The sequence below is a fragment of the Chironomus tepperi genome, unplaced genomic scaffold (genome assembly GCF_022539635.2).
Source record: "Chironomus tepperi strain 1889 unplaced genomic scaffold, CSIRO-AGI_Ctep_v1 contig_12, whole genome shotgun sequence".
Classification (NCBI taxonomy): domain Eukaryota; kingdom Metazoa; phylum Arthropoda; class Insecta; order Diptera; family Chironomidae; genus Chironomus; species Chironomus tepperi.
The window spans coordinates 295,687-311,590 of record NW_027226134.1 but is presented as its reverse complement, the minus strand read 5'-3'; the positions used below and the strand labels follow the sequence as shown (position 1 = coordinate 311,590).

General features: G+C 27.8%; 1 protein-coding gene across 1 annotated transcript; it reads right to left on the bottom strand.

Moving 5' to 3' along the window:
• Positions 1 to 9,138: 9,138 nt before the first annotated feature.
• On the bottom strand, positions 9,139 to 12,613 carry LOC139088422 (protein boule-like). The gene is made up of 7 exons (XM_070637644.1): positions 12,544 to 12,613; positions 12,371 to 12,383; positions 11,123 to 11,273; positions 10,882 to 11,056; positions 10,433 to 10,512; positions 10,306 to 10,342; positions 9,139 to 9,195 (listed from the first exon to the last, which is right to left on the bottom strand). Exons 1-7 carry the CDS (start codon positions 12,611 to 12,613, stop codon positions 9,170 to 9,172), a joined length of 552 nt encoding a protein of 183 aa, XP_070493745.1. The 3' UTR covers positions 9,139 to 9,169.
• Between the last annotated feature and the right edge of the window lie 3,291 nt (positions 12,614 to 15,904).

Genomic DNA, 15,904 nt, shown 5'->3' with positions numbered 1-15,904 from the left:
ATGAGAAGTAACAAGACAGACTGTATATTTTTTTTAATTTTTATATTATCTCATTGCTGCTTTTAATATTGCGACAAAGCCTATGAGCTCATGTAGTTTTTTTGATATTTGTTTAAATACATACACATGATGCCTGCTTCCTTTTTTTTTGTCTGAGGGGTGGTTTCTGGTTCTTTTTTACTTACTACACAAGAAAGCAACATAAAAACAAGAAATAAAAACCAAAAAAATGATTTTCGTGCTTCGTTGAATTTTCAGCTCCTTTTTTTTGCTGCATGACTTATACATCAAGCATGTATGTACGTATTTATGTGTTGTTTCAGCTAGTACAAGGATTGATTAAATAAAATTAATTTCTATGTCAAAAAAAGAACTATCGTCGTTCCAGTTTCACATGCTATCATTTAATGGATTATTTGGTTTTTTGGGTAGCGCATCATCCGGGGCAACTTAACAGTCACTGTGACAGACTAAATGGCTTGATGAAGTTTCTTGCTGGATCTTTAAAAAGTTGTTTGAAGAATAAAGTTTTGTAAAAGATTGGAAACATTTTTTGCAAGTTTGGAATGTTTGTGGACATAAAACCACAAGTATGTCTTGATGGTCTTCTTCCTTGTAACTGAATAGAAGACAAATGTTTGAAAGAATGTTGATAGGAAGAAAATTTAAATGTCTTTTTTTTAACAAAAAATAATCATGAAATATGAAAAATAATTGGATTTTGAGCAGCAACTGATGCTGACTGTGTTTTCATATTATTGATCTGAAAATGGTCACAAAATCATCTGCGCGGTTTTACAATCACACACTTAGCGGTGCTATAAGACTTTTGTGTTTATGAGATGTTTGTTCTAAGCATGTTTGTTAGGTATCCCACAGTACTTAAAGAAAAGCCTGTTACTTTTGCATATAGACGTAGAACTAGTCGCATTCATTTTGTGACACCACTGGATGGATCCATAAATTTGACTGTTTATTTTTGAAGGCAGCCAATTTCAAAATTGTGGCATTGAAACAGCGTTTAGTCAAACTGGTGTTAGTTCCATTTCAAATCTGGCTTGATGCTAGAATTTTTCCAATTCTGCTTTCCAACTTTAATTTCGCCTTTAATTCTATCTTATGAGCTTGTAATGTAAACAAATGGAAATGCCGCAATGTGCGAATCCTTGTCATTATCGATAAAACCATATAATTACTAGAGTATCGAGAGCGTCCGTGGCGTCCCATCTTCAGAATTTACAGCTTCACATAGCTTCATGTGGCATCACATTACACCCACATTCCTCCTGATACCCCTCAATTTTCGGCTTCACATGGCTTCACATGGCTTCCGTTCTTGTATCAGCAAAGGAATTGGGTGTTTATAATATAGATTGACATGTTCTGGTGGGAATCGAACTCGCGTTCTCACATTTTTTTTTTTGATATCCGATATATTTCCTATGCACTTAACAACAGAGGCCTTACTCTGGCAATGGTAAATTCGCCTATATATGGATCAATACCCCATATTAGACAAAACTTTAGTGCACCCCATTGCATGAGCTAAATAGAGCTTAGAGAGTGAACTTATGCAAACCAAGATTAAGTATTATTACAAGTTGCTCATAGGCCATGGATCACAATTGGTCTGTACGTCCAGCGAAGTAAGTAAGTATGTAAGTACTGGCAGCCTTACAATGACTTTGTGAACGTAAACCTATAAGACTTCACTGTCCTGTCACTGTTAATTCAGTGACGTAGCGGTGCTCTAGTGAACATGTTGTGTTGTTCAGAAGACTGTCAGGTTCCAAATTGCTAAATCAGAGCATCATCAAGCCTTCCTAGTTCAAGTTGCCTATCATACAACATCATTGACTTCAAACTTTATTCTATAGTTCTTCAATTAAGAATAAAATCAGTAAGAAACATCCTACAAATGACTTTAAAATCCCCCAATTGCCATAGACAGATGCGCTACAAATTCAATGTCAAAATATAGTTCTATTTTTCAATTTTTGAGGGATGGTGTGTATGGAAAGTTTTTTTTTAATAGATTTTTATTTTACCCGTTACAGCATCCTTAAAATTAATTAATGTGTATAATCTCCATTTCTTCCATTTTTTTTAAATCCTTACATCCTATCAATATTATTAATAATTTTTTTATTAATTTAATTAATTTTTTTGCATTGAGAATTATGAGAAGAAAAAAAAAGTTTTTTTCCCATAAATATTTTTTATATGTTATAATGCAATGACCTTAATGAGACCTTTTTATGCCACTAAAATGACTTAGAAAGAATTCATTTTGACACGACTTTTTTATGCTTATTATTTTTTGTATAGATTCATTTTTTGGCACGAGAGATGAAAACTTCCCTCAAGACAATATATATATTCTCAATTTATTTTCAATAATAATAGTAATAATTTTTTTAATATTTAATATAGGTATCACTTAAAATTATATTGCAGTGTTTATTTCACCATTTTTTTCACATTTTTTTTTCATCATTTTTTTTAAAGTATAAGTTATATAAATATATATATAATATATAATTTCATTACTTTAAATATGTGTATAATAATTTTTTTTTCCTTTTCATCCTTTCATCTCCACTACTACAAACTACTTCCATCATTCTCTATTCATCGCTATCAACCGTGTTTTCAACATGTTTCAATCACTTTCTCATTTATTTTTCATTTTTTTTTTATTATAGATTAATATAAAATATGATGTAAAGTTTTTTCGTAATATTCGTTCCACAAAACGATGCATTCATGCAGGCATAGAACATACTTCTTTTTTTTGTGAATGTAGATTACACTCATTACTTGTGCAGTGTTGTTAGCTGGGTTATTATCAGTTTTTGTTAGACAAAGCTTAGCTTGGGTCACTAGTTTAGTTTGGGTTACTAGTTCTAAGAGTCTATATTGAGAGCTATAGTCCAGATTGACCATCTTTATTGCATGAACACTGAAACCATCTATGTTGATTTGCCAAGATACAATCTAAGATGTTTTGGAAACCATTGTAACCAAGACACAATCCAAACTTTTAGAACACAAACTAAATTGTTTGGTCAAGAAACAATCTTATCTGTTTAGTAAAGACCATTTAAACTGATTAGTCAAGACACAATCTAAATTGTTTAGTCAAGACACAATTTAAACTATTTAGTCAAAACACAATTTAAGATGCTTAGTCAAGACACACATTTGGTTGTTTTTACCAGGATATAATCTAACTCATTTAATCAAGACAAATTATAAGTTGTTTAGCTAGGACACAATCTAAATTGTTTAGCCAAGACACCATATAAGTTACTAAACCTAATCAGAGTAGAATGTCGATTAGTCTAAATGCTTGGTTGGTTATACAACTAGATTTGACAATATCAACGTAAATTCTGGATGGATATTTAAGTCCTTATTATAATTGTGTATCAATCGTTTGACATATGCCTATAGGTACTGCATATAGGTTCTTTTTACCCTATAGGTTCTATAAGCACTGCTAAGTTTACAAAAGATAACATCAAGTGTCAATGATCTAACCATTTCCCAGACAATCTATTGTTACAACACTGTCACTCGTTATAGATGATTATTTCACACTTTAATGGAACTACTTTTTTTCCACATACGACAAACTTCCATGCCATTTCACAAAAACTCACATGAATGAATTGTTTCGTTGTTGTACAACAAAATTGTTATTCATTATTACTAGTATTATTATATAGTTTTGATTTCATTTTATTTAATAACTTCTTATCAGATCCTTTTTTTTTGTCATTTTTCATTTTCGTACGAAAAAAGATCATTTTTTATAACAATTATGTGCATGCTTGTTTCACGTTCTGTATTGTTATTATTATATCTATTACTATTATTATCCCTCAAGCCTCCCAAAAAAGAACCAAAAAAAAAAGAAAGAAGACATCCATTTTTATCCGTTCGCATCTATAATGCCAATGATGTGTGGCTTGTGTGTGTTGCTATGTGTATGTAAATGTGCTTTCATCTATTCGAGGGTGTTCATCTATTTATTATGTTGCACTTCCATTTTTTCTATCTCGAGATTGTTGTTACAGCAAAAAAAAATAATTTTTTTCGATTCTTTTCATGTTCTTGCCTTATAAGTTTTATATATGTTCAATAAATTTCGTTAAAATATTCCTTCCTTTTACATTGTTTTTATTGTATATATATATATAGATATATTTTAGACTTCTTTTAACATCCTTTTATGCTTTTACTATATCAAACAAAGTTTTTTTAAAACTTTTTCTTTTTTCGCTTTTTTTATTTTAAAAAAGGTGGGATTTTTTTCAATGTTTTTTTTTTGTAGAATTTTCAACTTTTACTTCTGATTTTCATGACTTTTTCTGCTGATTTGTGGCTTTTTGTGTTTAATTTATTTAGTGTGAATTGGAATTATGCTTGTTTTTTTTAGTTTATTTAGGGATTTTTCTTCTTATTTTAAAGTAAATGAATTCAACTTTTTCGAATTTCTTCGAATTTTAAGTTTGAATTTTTGCAACTTTGAATTTTTAGAAATTCAAAAGTTTGCTTAGATTCAAAAATCGTCGAATTTTTGATAATCAAGAATTCATTGAATTTTTGAATGTTCAAAATTCGATAATTTTTCAAAAAATCAAATGACTATTGAAATTTTCAATAATCAGAAATTTGACAAATTTTCGAAAAATTTTAATTCTTAAAAATTTTTGAAAAATTAAAAAATGTTAAAATTTTCAAAAATCTAGATTTCGTGAAATTTTTTGAAAATCTAGTCTTCTTAATTTTCAAAATTTTTAAAAATCAAAAGATCGTTAAAATTTTCAAATTCAAAAAATTGAAAATTTGTTAAATTTTTAAGAGACTTTGTCTTTAATTTTCAAAAAATCACTGGTTCATTGAAATTTTCAAAATTTAAAATTTCTTTAAAATTGTTAAAATTTTGAATTTTCAAATAGTTTTCAAAAATCTAAATTCTCTTCAATTTTCAAAAATCAAATGAACGGTAAAATTTTCAAAAAATTAAAAATACGTTAAAATGTTCAAAAACTGGAAACTTGCAAAATTCATCAAAAATTGAAGAAAATCTCAACAAAACCATTCAATTCACCAGAAAAACTCATGAAAATCATCATCAATATCGATCTATCTATCAAACACTGATTGTGATTAATTTATGGTTACATGTAAGGGAGCAAAAAAGACTAAAAAAGAAAACTTTCACACAGTAGAAAAATAACTGTCAACAGAATACAAGAGATTAGATAAATTGTGCTTTGAGGAAAAAGGAACGGAAGAGGAAAACTACGTTACATAAGAGAGAACAATTTTGACAACTCTATAAATAGAACAAACTAGATACTTATAAGTAAAAAAAGATTTAAAGCATTTAGTTAGAGAAAAAAAAGTTTTTTCCTTCCCAAAATTAGTATTTCCATCAGTGGAAAAAAAGGTAAATATAAGACAGAGTTGCAAAAAAAAGCACCTGGCGTAAACAAAAACCGTACAAATTATTGATAATTTGTATGGTTTTTCTTACAAAACAAGGTGTAAAAACCGTACAATTTCTTATTATTTGTATAATTTTGTAAGAAAACTAGGCAAAGCAGGCGTCTGTCACAGTCAAAAACCGTACAATATCGGAATAAAATGTATGGTTTCCTTTCAAAACCATACAAATTGTACAGTTTTTGTCTTCGCTTTTCTCTAAAACCATTCAAATTATCAAAAAATTGAACAGTTTTTTCTGTTTTTTTCTTACAAAACTATACAAATTACCAATAATTTGTACGGTTTTTGTTTGTTCCAGGTGTCAACTCTGATACGAAAAGCAACAGAAAAGCAAGTAAAGTATTAAATATGATCAGTCAAACGAAGTTTTTTGGCACATTTGTTATTCTTTTTTTATATCATTTTTTGAAATCTTTTTTTCATATTCGACAGATAATTACTATTATTTTTTTGTTAAGTAGATGACAGAATAAGAGATGAAAGTTTAGTATTAATCGTTATATCTTGATTTGTTCATTAAATATATCAATAACATTATCACATTTTTCTCATGAATTCACATCTTTTTTATTTTTTGAATTTTTTATTTTATTCACTTTACTTAGTGAAAATCACTAAATGGTAATTTATTCATCATTTAAGTACGAAAAAAGGAGATAAATATTTTCTGTTATCTTCACTTCCTACCTACAAGGGATTTTTTTATTACTTATATCTCAAAATTTTTTAATAGTACCTTATTGCAAAAAAGACATCTATAGATTTTCATTAGTAATAGTGGGGGATTAAATTGACTTGGAGAATTGCTTGTTTATCATCATTCTTCTTATTTTTTATTTTTTTTTTCTTCCTTCATTCTGATCATCTTCATTCGTATTTTGAGGAGAGATTTGCATTGCTATGTATCTATGTAATGGTTGGGCAGATCCAATGCCTTTAAGAAAATATATGAGATATAATAATGCTGAGCTTCCTTAATTTTCTCATTTATTCCGTAAGGAAACCTTATGAAAATTTCTATGGAAATCGTCGTAAATCATTGAGGTGACCTGAATTAAGTCTGTACGTATTTTAATAAAGTTTTTCATTATTATGGAATTTTAATGTTCAACGGTTTTTAAAATTTTGAATTTTTCCGACTTTTAGAAATTTGAATTTTTTTTAATTTTCAAAATTTGAATTTTTCCAGTTTTCAAAAATTTCAATTTTACGAATTTTTAAGATTTTGGTTTTTTAAGATTTTTTAATTTTTTAAGATTTAGAATTTCAAGTTTGTATAAATTTTGAATTCTACCGGATTTCTTAAGTTTGAATTTAACCGACTTTTACAAATGCAAATTTTACTGTTTTTCAAAAATTTGAATTTTTTTTTATTTTTTCAAAATTCAGATTTATCGATTCACAAAAACTTGAATTTTACCCATTTTCAAAATTTTGATTTTTTAATATTGTAAAATTTTGAATTTTGAATTTCTAAAGTTTGATTTCAGCCAACTTTCAAAATTTTAAATTTTTTTTTATCATTTAAGATTTTAAATTTTACCGATTTTCAATGATTTAAGTTTTACCGTTGTTCAAAAATTTGAATTCAAATGGTTTTCAAAAATTTGATTTTATCGTTTTTACAAAAATTTACGGAATTTCAAGATTTTTTTTAAGATTTTAAAATTTTGAACTTCAAATTTGTCAAAATTTGAATTCAACTGACTTTCGAAATTTTAAATTTCTTTGGTATCCAAAAATTTGAATTTTGTATGCTTTCAAAAGATTGAATTTGAGTTTTACCGGTTTTAAAAAATTTTAATTTCAAAAACTTGAATGTAGGTTTTTAATCATTTTGAATTTTAACGGTTTAATTTAAAAACCACAAAAACCATAAAACTGATTTTAAATTGATAATTAAACCTCACATTTTTCTTATTTAATTGTTATTTTCAGCACATGGATCCACTCAACCATCAAATAATAATTTTTCACATGATAATAAAAAAAAATGGAAACACACATGAGAATATTTATGTCGTAGTGTAATTATTTCATTAAATAACAATTTTTTTCTTATATATTTCGTCTGCATTGAGCCTTTTTTTTGTCTATATGCAAAAAAAAAGTTTTATAAAAAAATTCTTCACATTCACAATTTGTTGAATTTTATTCACATAATCTATCCGTGGTTGACATTTATGATTCTTGTAAGACATAGGGACATGTCCAACATTTAACATTTTTTTATTTTTCTACGTCATTTTTTTATTATTATCGCATCATAATCAACAGCACTGTCCTTTTTGATCATTAAAAAATATTCAAAATAATAACGGAGGAAGCTTGAAGAGCTTTATCATCGCAGTTTAATGTGATTAAAAATTAATGAATATTTTTTTGTTTTTTTGGGCACCAAAATTTCGATTTAATTGGATTTCTCTTATCTCTCACTCTCGTGCTATTATTTGCCAACCAATGACACGCAAGAGAATATTCGACTTTAAAATAATGCAGAGTTTGGCTGTCTCAAAAACGACCGTTAATTTTTTATCAAAATTTTTTTTGAAAATTTAAATTTTTTTTGACCGTTAATTTTTTAAATTTAAATTGAAATCGAAAAGTCCGAATTTTTCGACAATCTAATGTCGAAATTGAGACGCCCACACTCTGAAATAACGTTTTTTTTTGTCAGTGCCGCCAGTCCTTAATTTAAATAATTTTTTTCCTTACTTGCTGCTCCATCAAAATATGGTTTTCATGTCACGTTTAATTTAATATTAAAGTGTATAATATGTTTTAATGAAAGTTATTCTTTCGTCTTTTTATTATTTTTTTTTTGTAGATGCGAAATTTATAGTTAAATTTTTTTTTTTTTTTTTGTATATTTTAAATATTTTTTTTTTCTTCGTAGCATTTTTTTTATTATCTAAATTGTGTGATTCACTTCATGTTTTTGAGGAAAATATATTTTAGGACATTTTTTTTTTTATTTATTATTAGAGTGTGTATATATTTTAATGTATAATTGCCATTCCATTATCATTATTCACCGTTCTTTATTTTATTTATTTTATTTATTTTTTTGTATATTTTTTAAATTGCCTTTCAAATTTCACCCAAAAAAATTACTTCATTCTAAATTTATATGTATATACTTCTGTGGGTGACAGGGGCGTAGCCAGGGAGCCCCGATCAGAGATTTGCAAAAACCGTTAATTTTGTAACGTATTTTTTATTTTTGAATTTTTTTTTGCTATTTTAAAAATTTTAAAAAATAACGGTCGGACTCCCCTTAGTAAAATTATCTGACTACGCCCCTGGTATGTGGGGATGAGTCTTAATTCCACAGATTTATTCACATCCTTTCACAGGTATACCCGAGGGATTTATTGACGATATCTCAAAAAAATATAGAAAAAAACTTCAACTAGGGCTTATGACATGCCAAAATCGAATCCCTATCTAAAATAGAGATTCAAGACTCATCCTTTAAATTTTTATCAATTTCTGTGTAAATTAAATTATCATCCAATAAATGGTATAAATTCACTTTCTCAAAATATCTCTTCCGCAGATTTTTTTTCATGTTGAGATGAATAATTTAATTAAAAAAAAAACTTAAAAATTAAAATGCTGTTAAATTGCACTCACAGTCATGATCCATTTAAATGAATTTATGTCCAGTATATGCTGTTGGAGGTAGATTTTATTTTTTTATTTTCGTGTGTACCATTGATGAGGAGGATGGTAAGGCATGGCAGGAGAGAGAAAAAAAAGTCATGTTTTGAATGTAAATTTATGGAAATTTAATTTATGGGAATTAAACTGGAGCTTATTTAACCATCAGTGATATAATTTTGATAGGAGTATTTTTAGCGCTTTTTGTTTGCGACATAAATCCAATTTAATTTCACTTTTTTTTTTAACCGACAAGATTTATGTAGATTGGAACTTCGGTTATTGATGGTCTTTTCCATGGGAAATTAATGTTAACTTCTTACTTTCCGTTAGAAAAAAATTTGAATTTTCCAAGAATTTTCATCAACGAAGCGGAATTTAGCTCAATTTTATAGAATTCAGCTTAATTTTGAGGAGTTCTGTAAGAGTTAAGAATTTTTATCAATTCAATGGAATTTTGGCTAAATCAGCAGCTTTTAGCTTTCACAAATTTAGAATTTTCATCAATTTAGCAGAATTCAGCTTAATTTTGTAGAATTCAACTTAATTTCGAGGAGTTCTGTAGAATTCAGAAACTTTTTGTCTGTAAAAGTTGAGAATTTTCATCAATTCAGTGGAATTTAGCTTAATTTTTGTAGAATTCAGCTTAATTTTGGCCAATTAAGCAGCTTTTTGTTTACACAAATTTAATATTTTCATCAATTTAGCAGAATTCAGCCTAATTTTGTAGACTTTAGCTTGATTTTCGACAATTTTGTAGAATTCAGCAGTCTTTTGTTTACAAAATTTTGAAATCAATTTTTGTTTACATCTCCTTATTTTAGGCTTATTAGCTACTTTGTTGATGAATCTTCCACTTCTAGTACTGGTCCTTAAGACAGTAAGACTCAAACTGAATCCACATTTCCTTTTAATGCATGAATTTTAACAACTTTTCACAAAACAAACCTAACGTTCTTTCAAAATTCAAAATATTTCCGCTGAATTTCATTAAAATTCAAATTCCAAATATCCGTTATTAAGCTCTTTAATCATTCAACTCCCACTCAACAATATACTGCCGATAAAATCATATCACTGATGACATAGCTCCAAAAAAAAGAGAATATATCAATATCATACCAGCTTGGTAGTTTGGTGGCCAGATAGCAGGAACGTTCTGTAAATAAAATAAAAAATTAAAATTCATGATACAGGAATGGTGATAGAGGAATGAAAAAAAAACTAGATCAAAAATGTCAACATTTACCATAGGCTGAATGAAAGGTTGATAAAATGGATAAGCGGGAGTCATTGTTTGTGGATATAATGCTGTTGCAGATGGAACGCCTGAAAATATTCAAAATCGAAAATTTATATATGCAGATTGTGAGTACGCAGATACGGATGTGTATAAAATAGATAAAGATTTAAGGCATAAAGAAGAACAAAAAAAAATCAAATCTTGCAGTAATCCCCTTTACAATATCTTAACGCATATGCACACGATTGTGATCATATTAGATATTTGTGGAGGGTAAAAGAAGAAAGAATGAAGGCACAAGAATTGACTCTCCCCTAACACACAATGAAGAAGAAGAAGAATGACAGAAAAAAAGTCTTTAAGACGAAGAAGCAAATGTTTAAGGGATGTTTAATAACAAATTGTGTGCCGATGGAACGAAGGACGACGTTAAGGTAAATCTATTTGATGCTCACCTGGCGAATAAAGTGCGGCGGCTGCTTGAGGAAATTGTTCGATCGGTATATTATTTATAAGACCAGGATGTGTTGTGGCCGCATAGTAAATGGTCTCGTTTGGTGCCACAAAAGTTTGCTTCTTAATTGCCGGTGCAATATTTAATTTTCGATCACGTAAAATCACACAGCGACCCTTCAATCAAGAATTACAGAAATTTGTAAAGGAATTTTTGAAAAATTAATTAGAATTAAATCTTACATCATGTAATCGACTAGCTTCTAATTCGGTCTCGAACGTCACAAAACCGTATCCTTTTGATACGCCAGCACGATCGACAATTATTTTGGTCGATTTAACATTTCCGTAAGCTGAAAATACTCGACATAGTTCACTTTCTGTTGTCTCGGCACTGCAGAATTTTATATATATATATAATTTTAAGGAGACGATGGGAACATGGAATGGAATGAAGAATAAAAAAAAAGTTTATTTCACATTCATTTTTCAGGAAATTTATATTCGATGAAAGAAAATGGGAAATTCTGTGAGTTGGGAATTTTAGGAAATAGTTTACAATATCTGTAAACTATAACAAAATAATCCATTGGGTGTCGTATATTTCTGTGTCAACTGCACTCTCATGAAATGTTGATATATTGTAGAGATTCTTGTATGAAATAGTCAACTGATGTTAACTTGGCTACAAGAGTATTTAAATCAGGATGTAGTCTTCATTTAAGTCATAACGTTCATTTGAGATTCAAATAATATTAATAGTTCATAGTTTAAAGCCCCTTTTGAAACAAAAGTTCAGTCTGCCTTTGAACTTTGAAGAATAAACATTATTTTGAATATTAATTAGGATAAATTACATTCCACTTGGAGTTCTTCCTTACATTAACACTATTACAAAGTTCTTGCGATGCATTACCAACAAATTTGCATAATAAAACAAACTAAATTGAACAAAAACTCAAATTTAATTAAATTTGTAAACAAAACTTTGTTATGTTTTGCAATAATCGGCTAAGTTTTCAATGTTTCTGCATTTTTCTTAAATTAACACTCATTACTCAACTAATTCTATTAAATTCTCTTCAAATTCATGAATATAAATAGTGTAAAAGCTTACTATGTTATATCCAATTTAAAAAAACGCTTTAAATTGCAAGATATCGAAATAACTTTGTTTACTTAAAATTTTCACTAACTTTTAAATTGAAAACTTAAAATTTTCTTTCAATATGCACTATTTTAGTAGTTTTAATGATGCAGACGATAAAGTAGTTGTTTTAGTTTGTTTGTTGAACAAGAATCTTTAGTTTTTCAAACTATTAACCACGAAAATTCACAAAAAACACTGAATTGTCACTGATATTTCTAGATTTTCCAAAATTATCTCAATCCTAGTAAACTGTCTTAACTAAAACACCAAGAATCCACACTTTTCACTCACAGAATAACCCAAATGTAGAGAAAAAAAAATATTGTCAGTTGATTTATTACCTTATTCCACCAACTAGAAATCATTCCACAGCAGAAGAATTATTTTTTTTTTACGATAATCCCAGATTTTTGTTTGTGTAATAAAAGAAATGTATGGAAATGACAAGATGCAATTAGTTTCAAGACGAAGAAATTCCTGTTTTTAAGGCAAAAGTCACAAAAAAAAAACTCACCAAAAATCCGATTGGGAATAAGTGTACCAAATTTTTGTGCAGTTGCTGCTGGTAATTGAGAATCAGTCATTTTTTAATCCTTTTTTTTTGTTAAACTCCCGTTCTGCCTACTGTATGTCGTCCAATAAATGAGAAACAAGAAAAAAGAAAGAAATGATTGATAAGTATTTCTTCCTTCTTTTATTTCTCAGTCAGTTTCAAGAGCGCGCGATTATTTTATGTAGAAGGAATATAGCAAGCAAGCAATTTAGAATGAAACACAGAACAGCGAGAGATGAAAATGTAAATTTTTTTTTCTTTTCTTTCTTTCCTTTCTGGTTGGGTGGGTGTGGGTTTTTCATGTATATATACATGGGAGTTGTTTGGATGTTGCGTAACGGGAATTTCCAAAATTTAAGGAATGTCTCTCTATTTGCCAAAAACCATTGCCGCTTTTTCGCTGCTTTTTGCCAATATTGTGATTCATTTTGACTACTTTTATGTTAAGTTCTAAGGACGACAATTCATGGCAAGACAATAACTTAAATTAACATGCTCATCTAGTATGTTAAAGGTGAATAAGCTCTGAAAGCATGTTTTTTGCCTTTTAGATATTAGTAATCCTTAGAATCAGCCACAATTAGTGATTTAATAATTCACGCATCGTACACTTTGGTTTAGCAATAAGTGATTCAGGAATGCAATAAGCAAATGGTCAATATTCGGTGTTTCAATATTATTTAGTGCTGTTGCAGGGGAATACGAGGTCTTTTAGATGCTGCGAAACTGAAGAATTGAATTTTCCAAGTCTATCTGCTTTTAATACACTTTATCACCCTTAAGACACAATAGTAATAAGTCCATTACATTCAGGAATTACACAGTGTATCAGGAAAGGAGTTTTTAGGCATCAAAAGATTCAAGATGCCAAAGATTCAAGAAGACTCAATAATTAATCAAAAATAGTCAATTCAATCCGAAAACTTCGAAATTTAAATTGAAAACTTCAAAACTAAGTTCGAAAAGCTTGAAAATCAATTCGAAAACTTCAAAATTAAGTTCAAAAACTTCGAATTTAATTTGAAAAAGTTCAAAATTTAATTCAAAATCTTCGAAATTTAATTAGAAAACTTCGAAGTTCAATTTGAAACTTCGAAATTTGATTCGAAATTTCGATATCCAATTTGAAAAGTTCGAAATTTTGAAATTCAATTTGAAAACTAACTTTTGATGTCTATTTAGTTGTTTTTTAAAGTTTCAAATTCATGAATGTAATAATGTTCGAAGCTAATTATCCAAAAATCGCAAGTACACCTTCCAACATTGTTAAATCCATCAAAAAACTATTTATAATTCACCGAAAAAGGACTTTTAATGCACCAAAATAGAAGTTGTAAGTTATAATTCACCACAAAAATGTAAAACTTTTTTTACATCCAAAATATATCCACAATAACCAATTTTCATCGTTACTCATCATCCAAATTCACCCCCTAAAGCTATACATACACACACAGAATTTTCTCAGCTATAACAGCAGCAGCAGCGTTTCAATGTAACACAGAATTCCTTTACATAGAATAATCAAAAAGGAAAGCAAGAATAAAAAAAATTGAGAGATAGAGAGCGAGAGAGAGCGAAACCCAAATTCCAGAAAATCAATTACGGTTCAATTAGATGGAATTAGAAATTAATTTTATAGGATTTATATTTCATTAAGCCTTCTCGTCACTGACACTTTTTTCGTTCCCAATCAACTTACAGCACTTTTTATTATTATTTTTCAGTCTAAAAAACTTTTTTTTTCGCGATGATGTAAAAAAAAACTCTCTTTTTTCTTGGCAAACAATTAACTTTTCTTGGTTGCTTTGTTTTACAAAATTTTTCTTTATTTTTTTCTTTTTTTCAGTAAAACACGTAACAATATCAAATGTCTTTTTGACGATTAATCAATTATTGAACTAAATTAGACACTTTTTTGCACTACACAATTAGATTTAAATATTCATTTATATAAAACAGATAACAAATAAAAAAGAGTTTTTTTGAGAGTTCCTAATATGACGAAGAAAAATTCTTTAATGCAAAAAAAAACGCTGCTTTTCCAAGTTGTGTGAAAATTGAATAAAAAAAAATATATATATGTGTATGGTGGTATGGTATGGAATAGGATAGGAAAGGAAAGATGGAAAAAAAGGCAGAAAATTATACTCTGAGAATTATAAAAACAATTTTCGTTACAACGCAGAATCGAGAGCGACGTAAAATGATTTTTTTTCCTTCTTTTTTTATATTCGGGAGAATGTTGTTTTTCCAAAGGAAGGAAAGTGCATTGCATGGATGTGACATTGTACAATTTTACTCGTATATATATTTTGTTGTTGTTGGACCTTTTTTTTTGGATGATGGAAATTATATACATTGAGTGTTATCTTTCTAGAACGTGCTTTTTATTCATAAAACTGATAGTAAGTACTACATACTCCCTCTGAGCTTTTTTTTTATTTCACTCATTTACTTTCTCTTGCTGCGAGAGAATTCATTGCTGTATATATATTTTTTATGTATTTCCTTCCGTTATGCTTTGCATTTTAAAATTTGTATCCTACTTTTACATGTGTGAATTGCTGAAAAATATAATATATATATTAACTAGCATATATATTAAGCTATGCTATGCTCATAGAATTTTGTATGGTTTTTTAAATCAAGCTTTACATTTAGTTAATATTTAAATCTTATGAATGAATTTCTTGTTTTGAATTTATTAAATTTTGAGATTTTGAACTTAAAATTTTACAAAATCGTAGAAAATTTTTGAACTTACAAAATTGTTGAAAGATTGAAATTGAGAGTCAATTTTGAATTTTAAAAAAACCTTTAAAAAATTTTGAATTTGAAAATTCAATTTTGAATTTTTGAATTTGAAAAATCAATTTTGAATTTGAAATTCAATTTTGAATTTTACAAAATCTTTCAAAATTTTGAACTTGAAAGTCAATTTTGAAATTTAACAAAATCGTTGGAAATTTTGAATTTGAAATTCAATTTTGAATTTTCAAATTCATTGAAAATTTTGAATTTGAAATGTGAGTTTTACAAAATAATTCAAAATTTTGAATTTGACACTCAATTATGAATTTTACAAAATCGTTGAAAAATTTTGAACTTTAAATTCAATTTTGATTTTTTACAAAATCTTTCAAAATTTCGAACTTGAAAGTCAATTTTGAAATTTTACAAAATCGTTGAAAATTTTTAAATTACAAATGAAAATTTGAATTTTACATAACCGTTGAAAATTTAAAAATTTATAAATTTGATTTAAGTTTCAATAATTAGAATTTTAAAAGTTCTAATATCATTGCTATGCTGTAAAAGA

What these genes read in the sequence shown, in the direction of transcription:
- LOC139088422 (XM_070637644.1), bottom strand. Translation starts at nt 12,613, where the DNA reads ATGACTGATTCTCAATTACCAGCAGCAACTGCACAAAAATTTGGTACA. An exon ending in AAGCTAGTCGATTACATGAT is followed by an intron (nt 11,057 to 11,122) that starts GTAAGATTTAAT and finishes TCTTGATTGAAG; the next exon opens with GGTCGCTGTGTGATTTTACG. An exon ending in GCCACCAAACTACCAAGCTG is followed by an intron (nt 9,196 to 10,305) that starts GTATGATATTGA and finishes TACCTCCAACAG; the next exon opens with CATATACTGGACATAAATTC.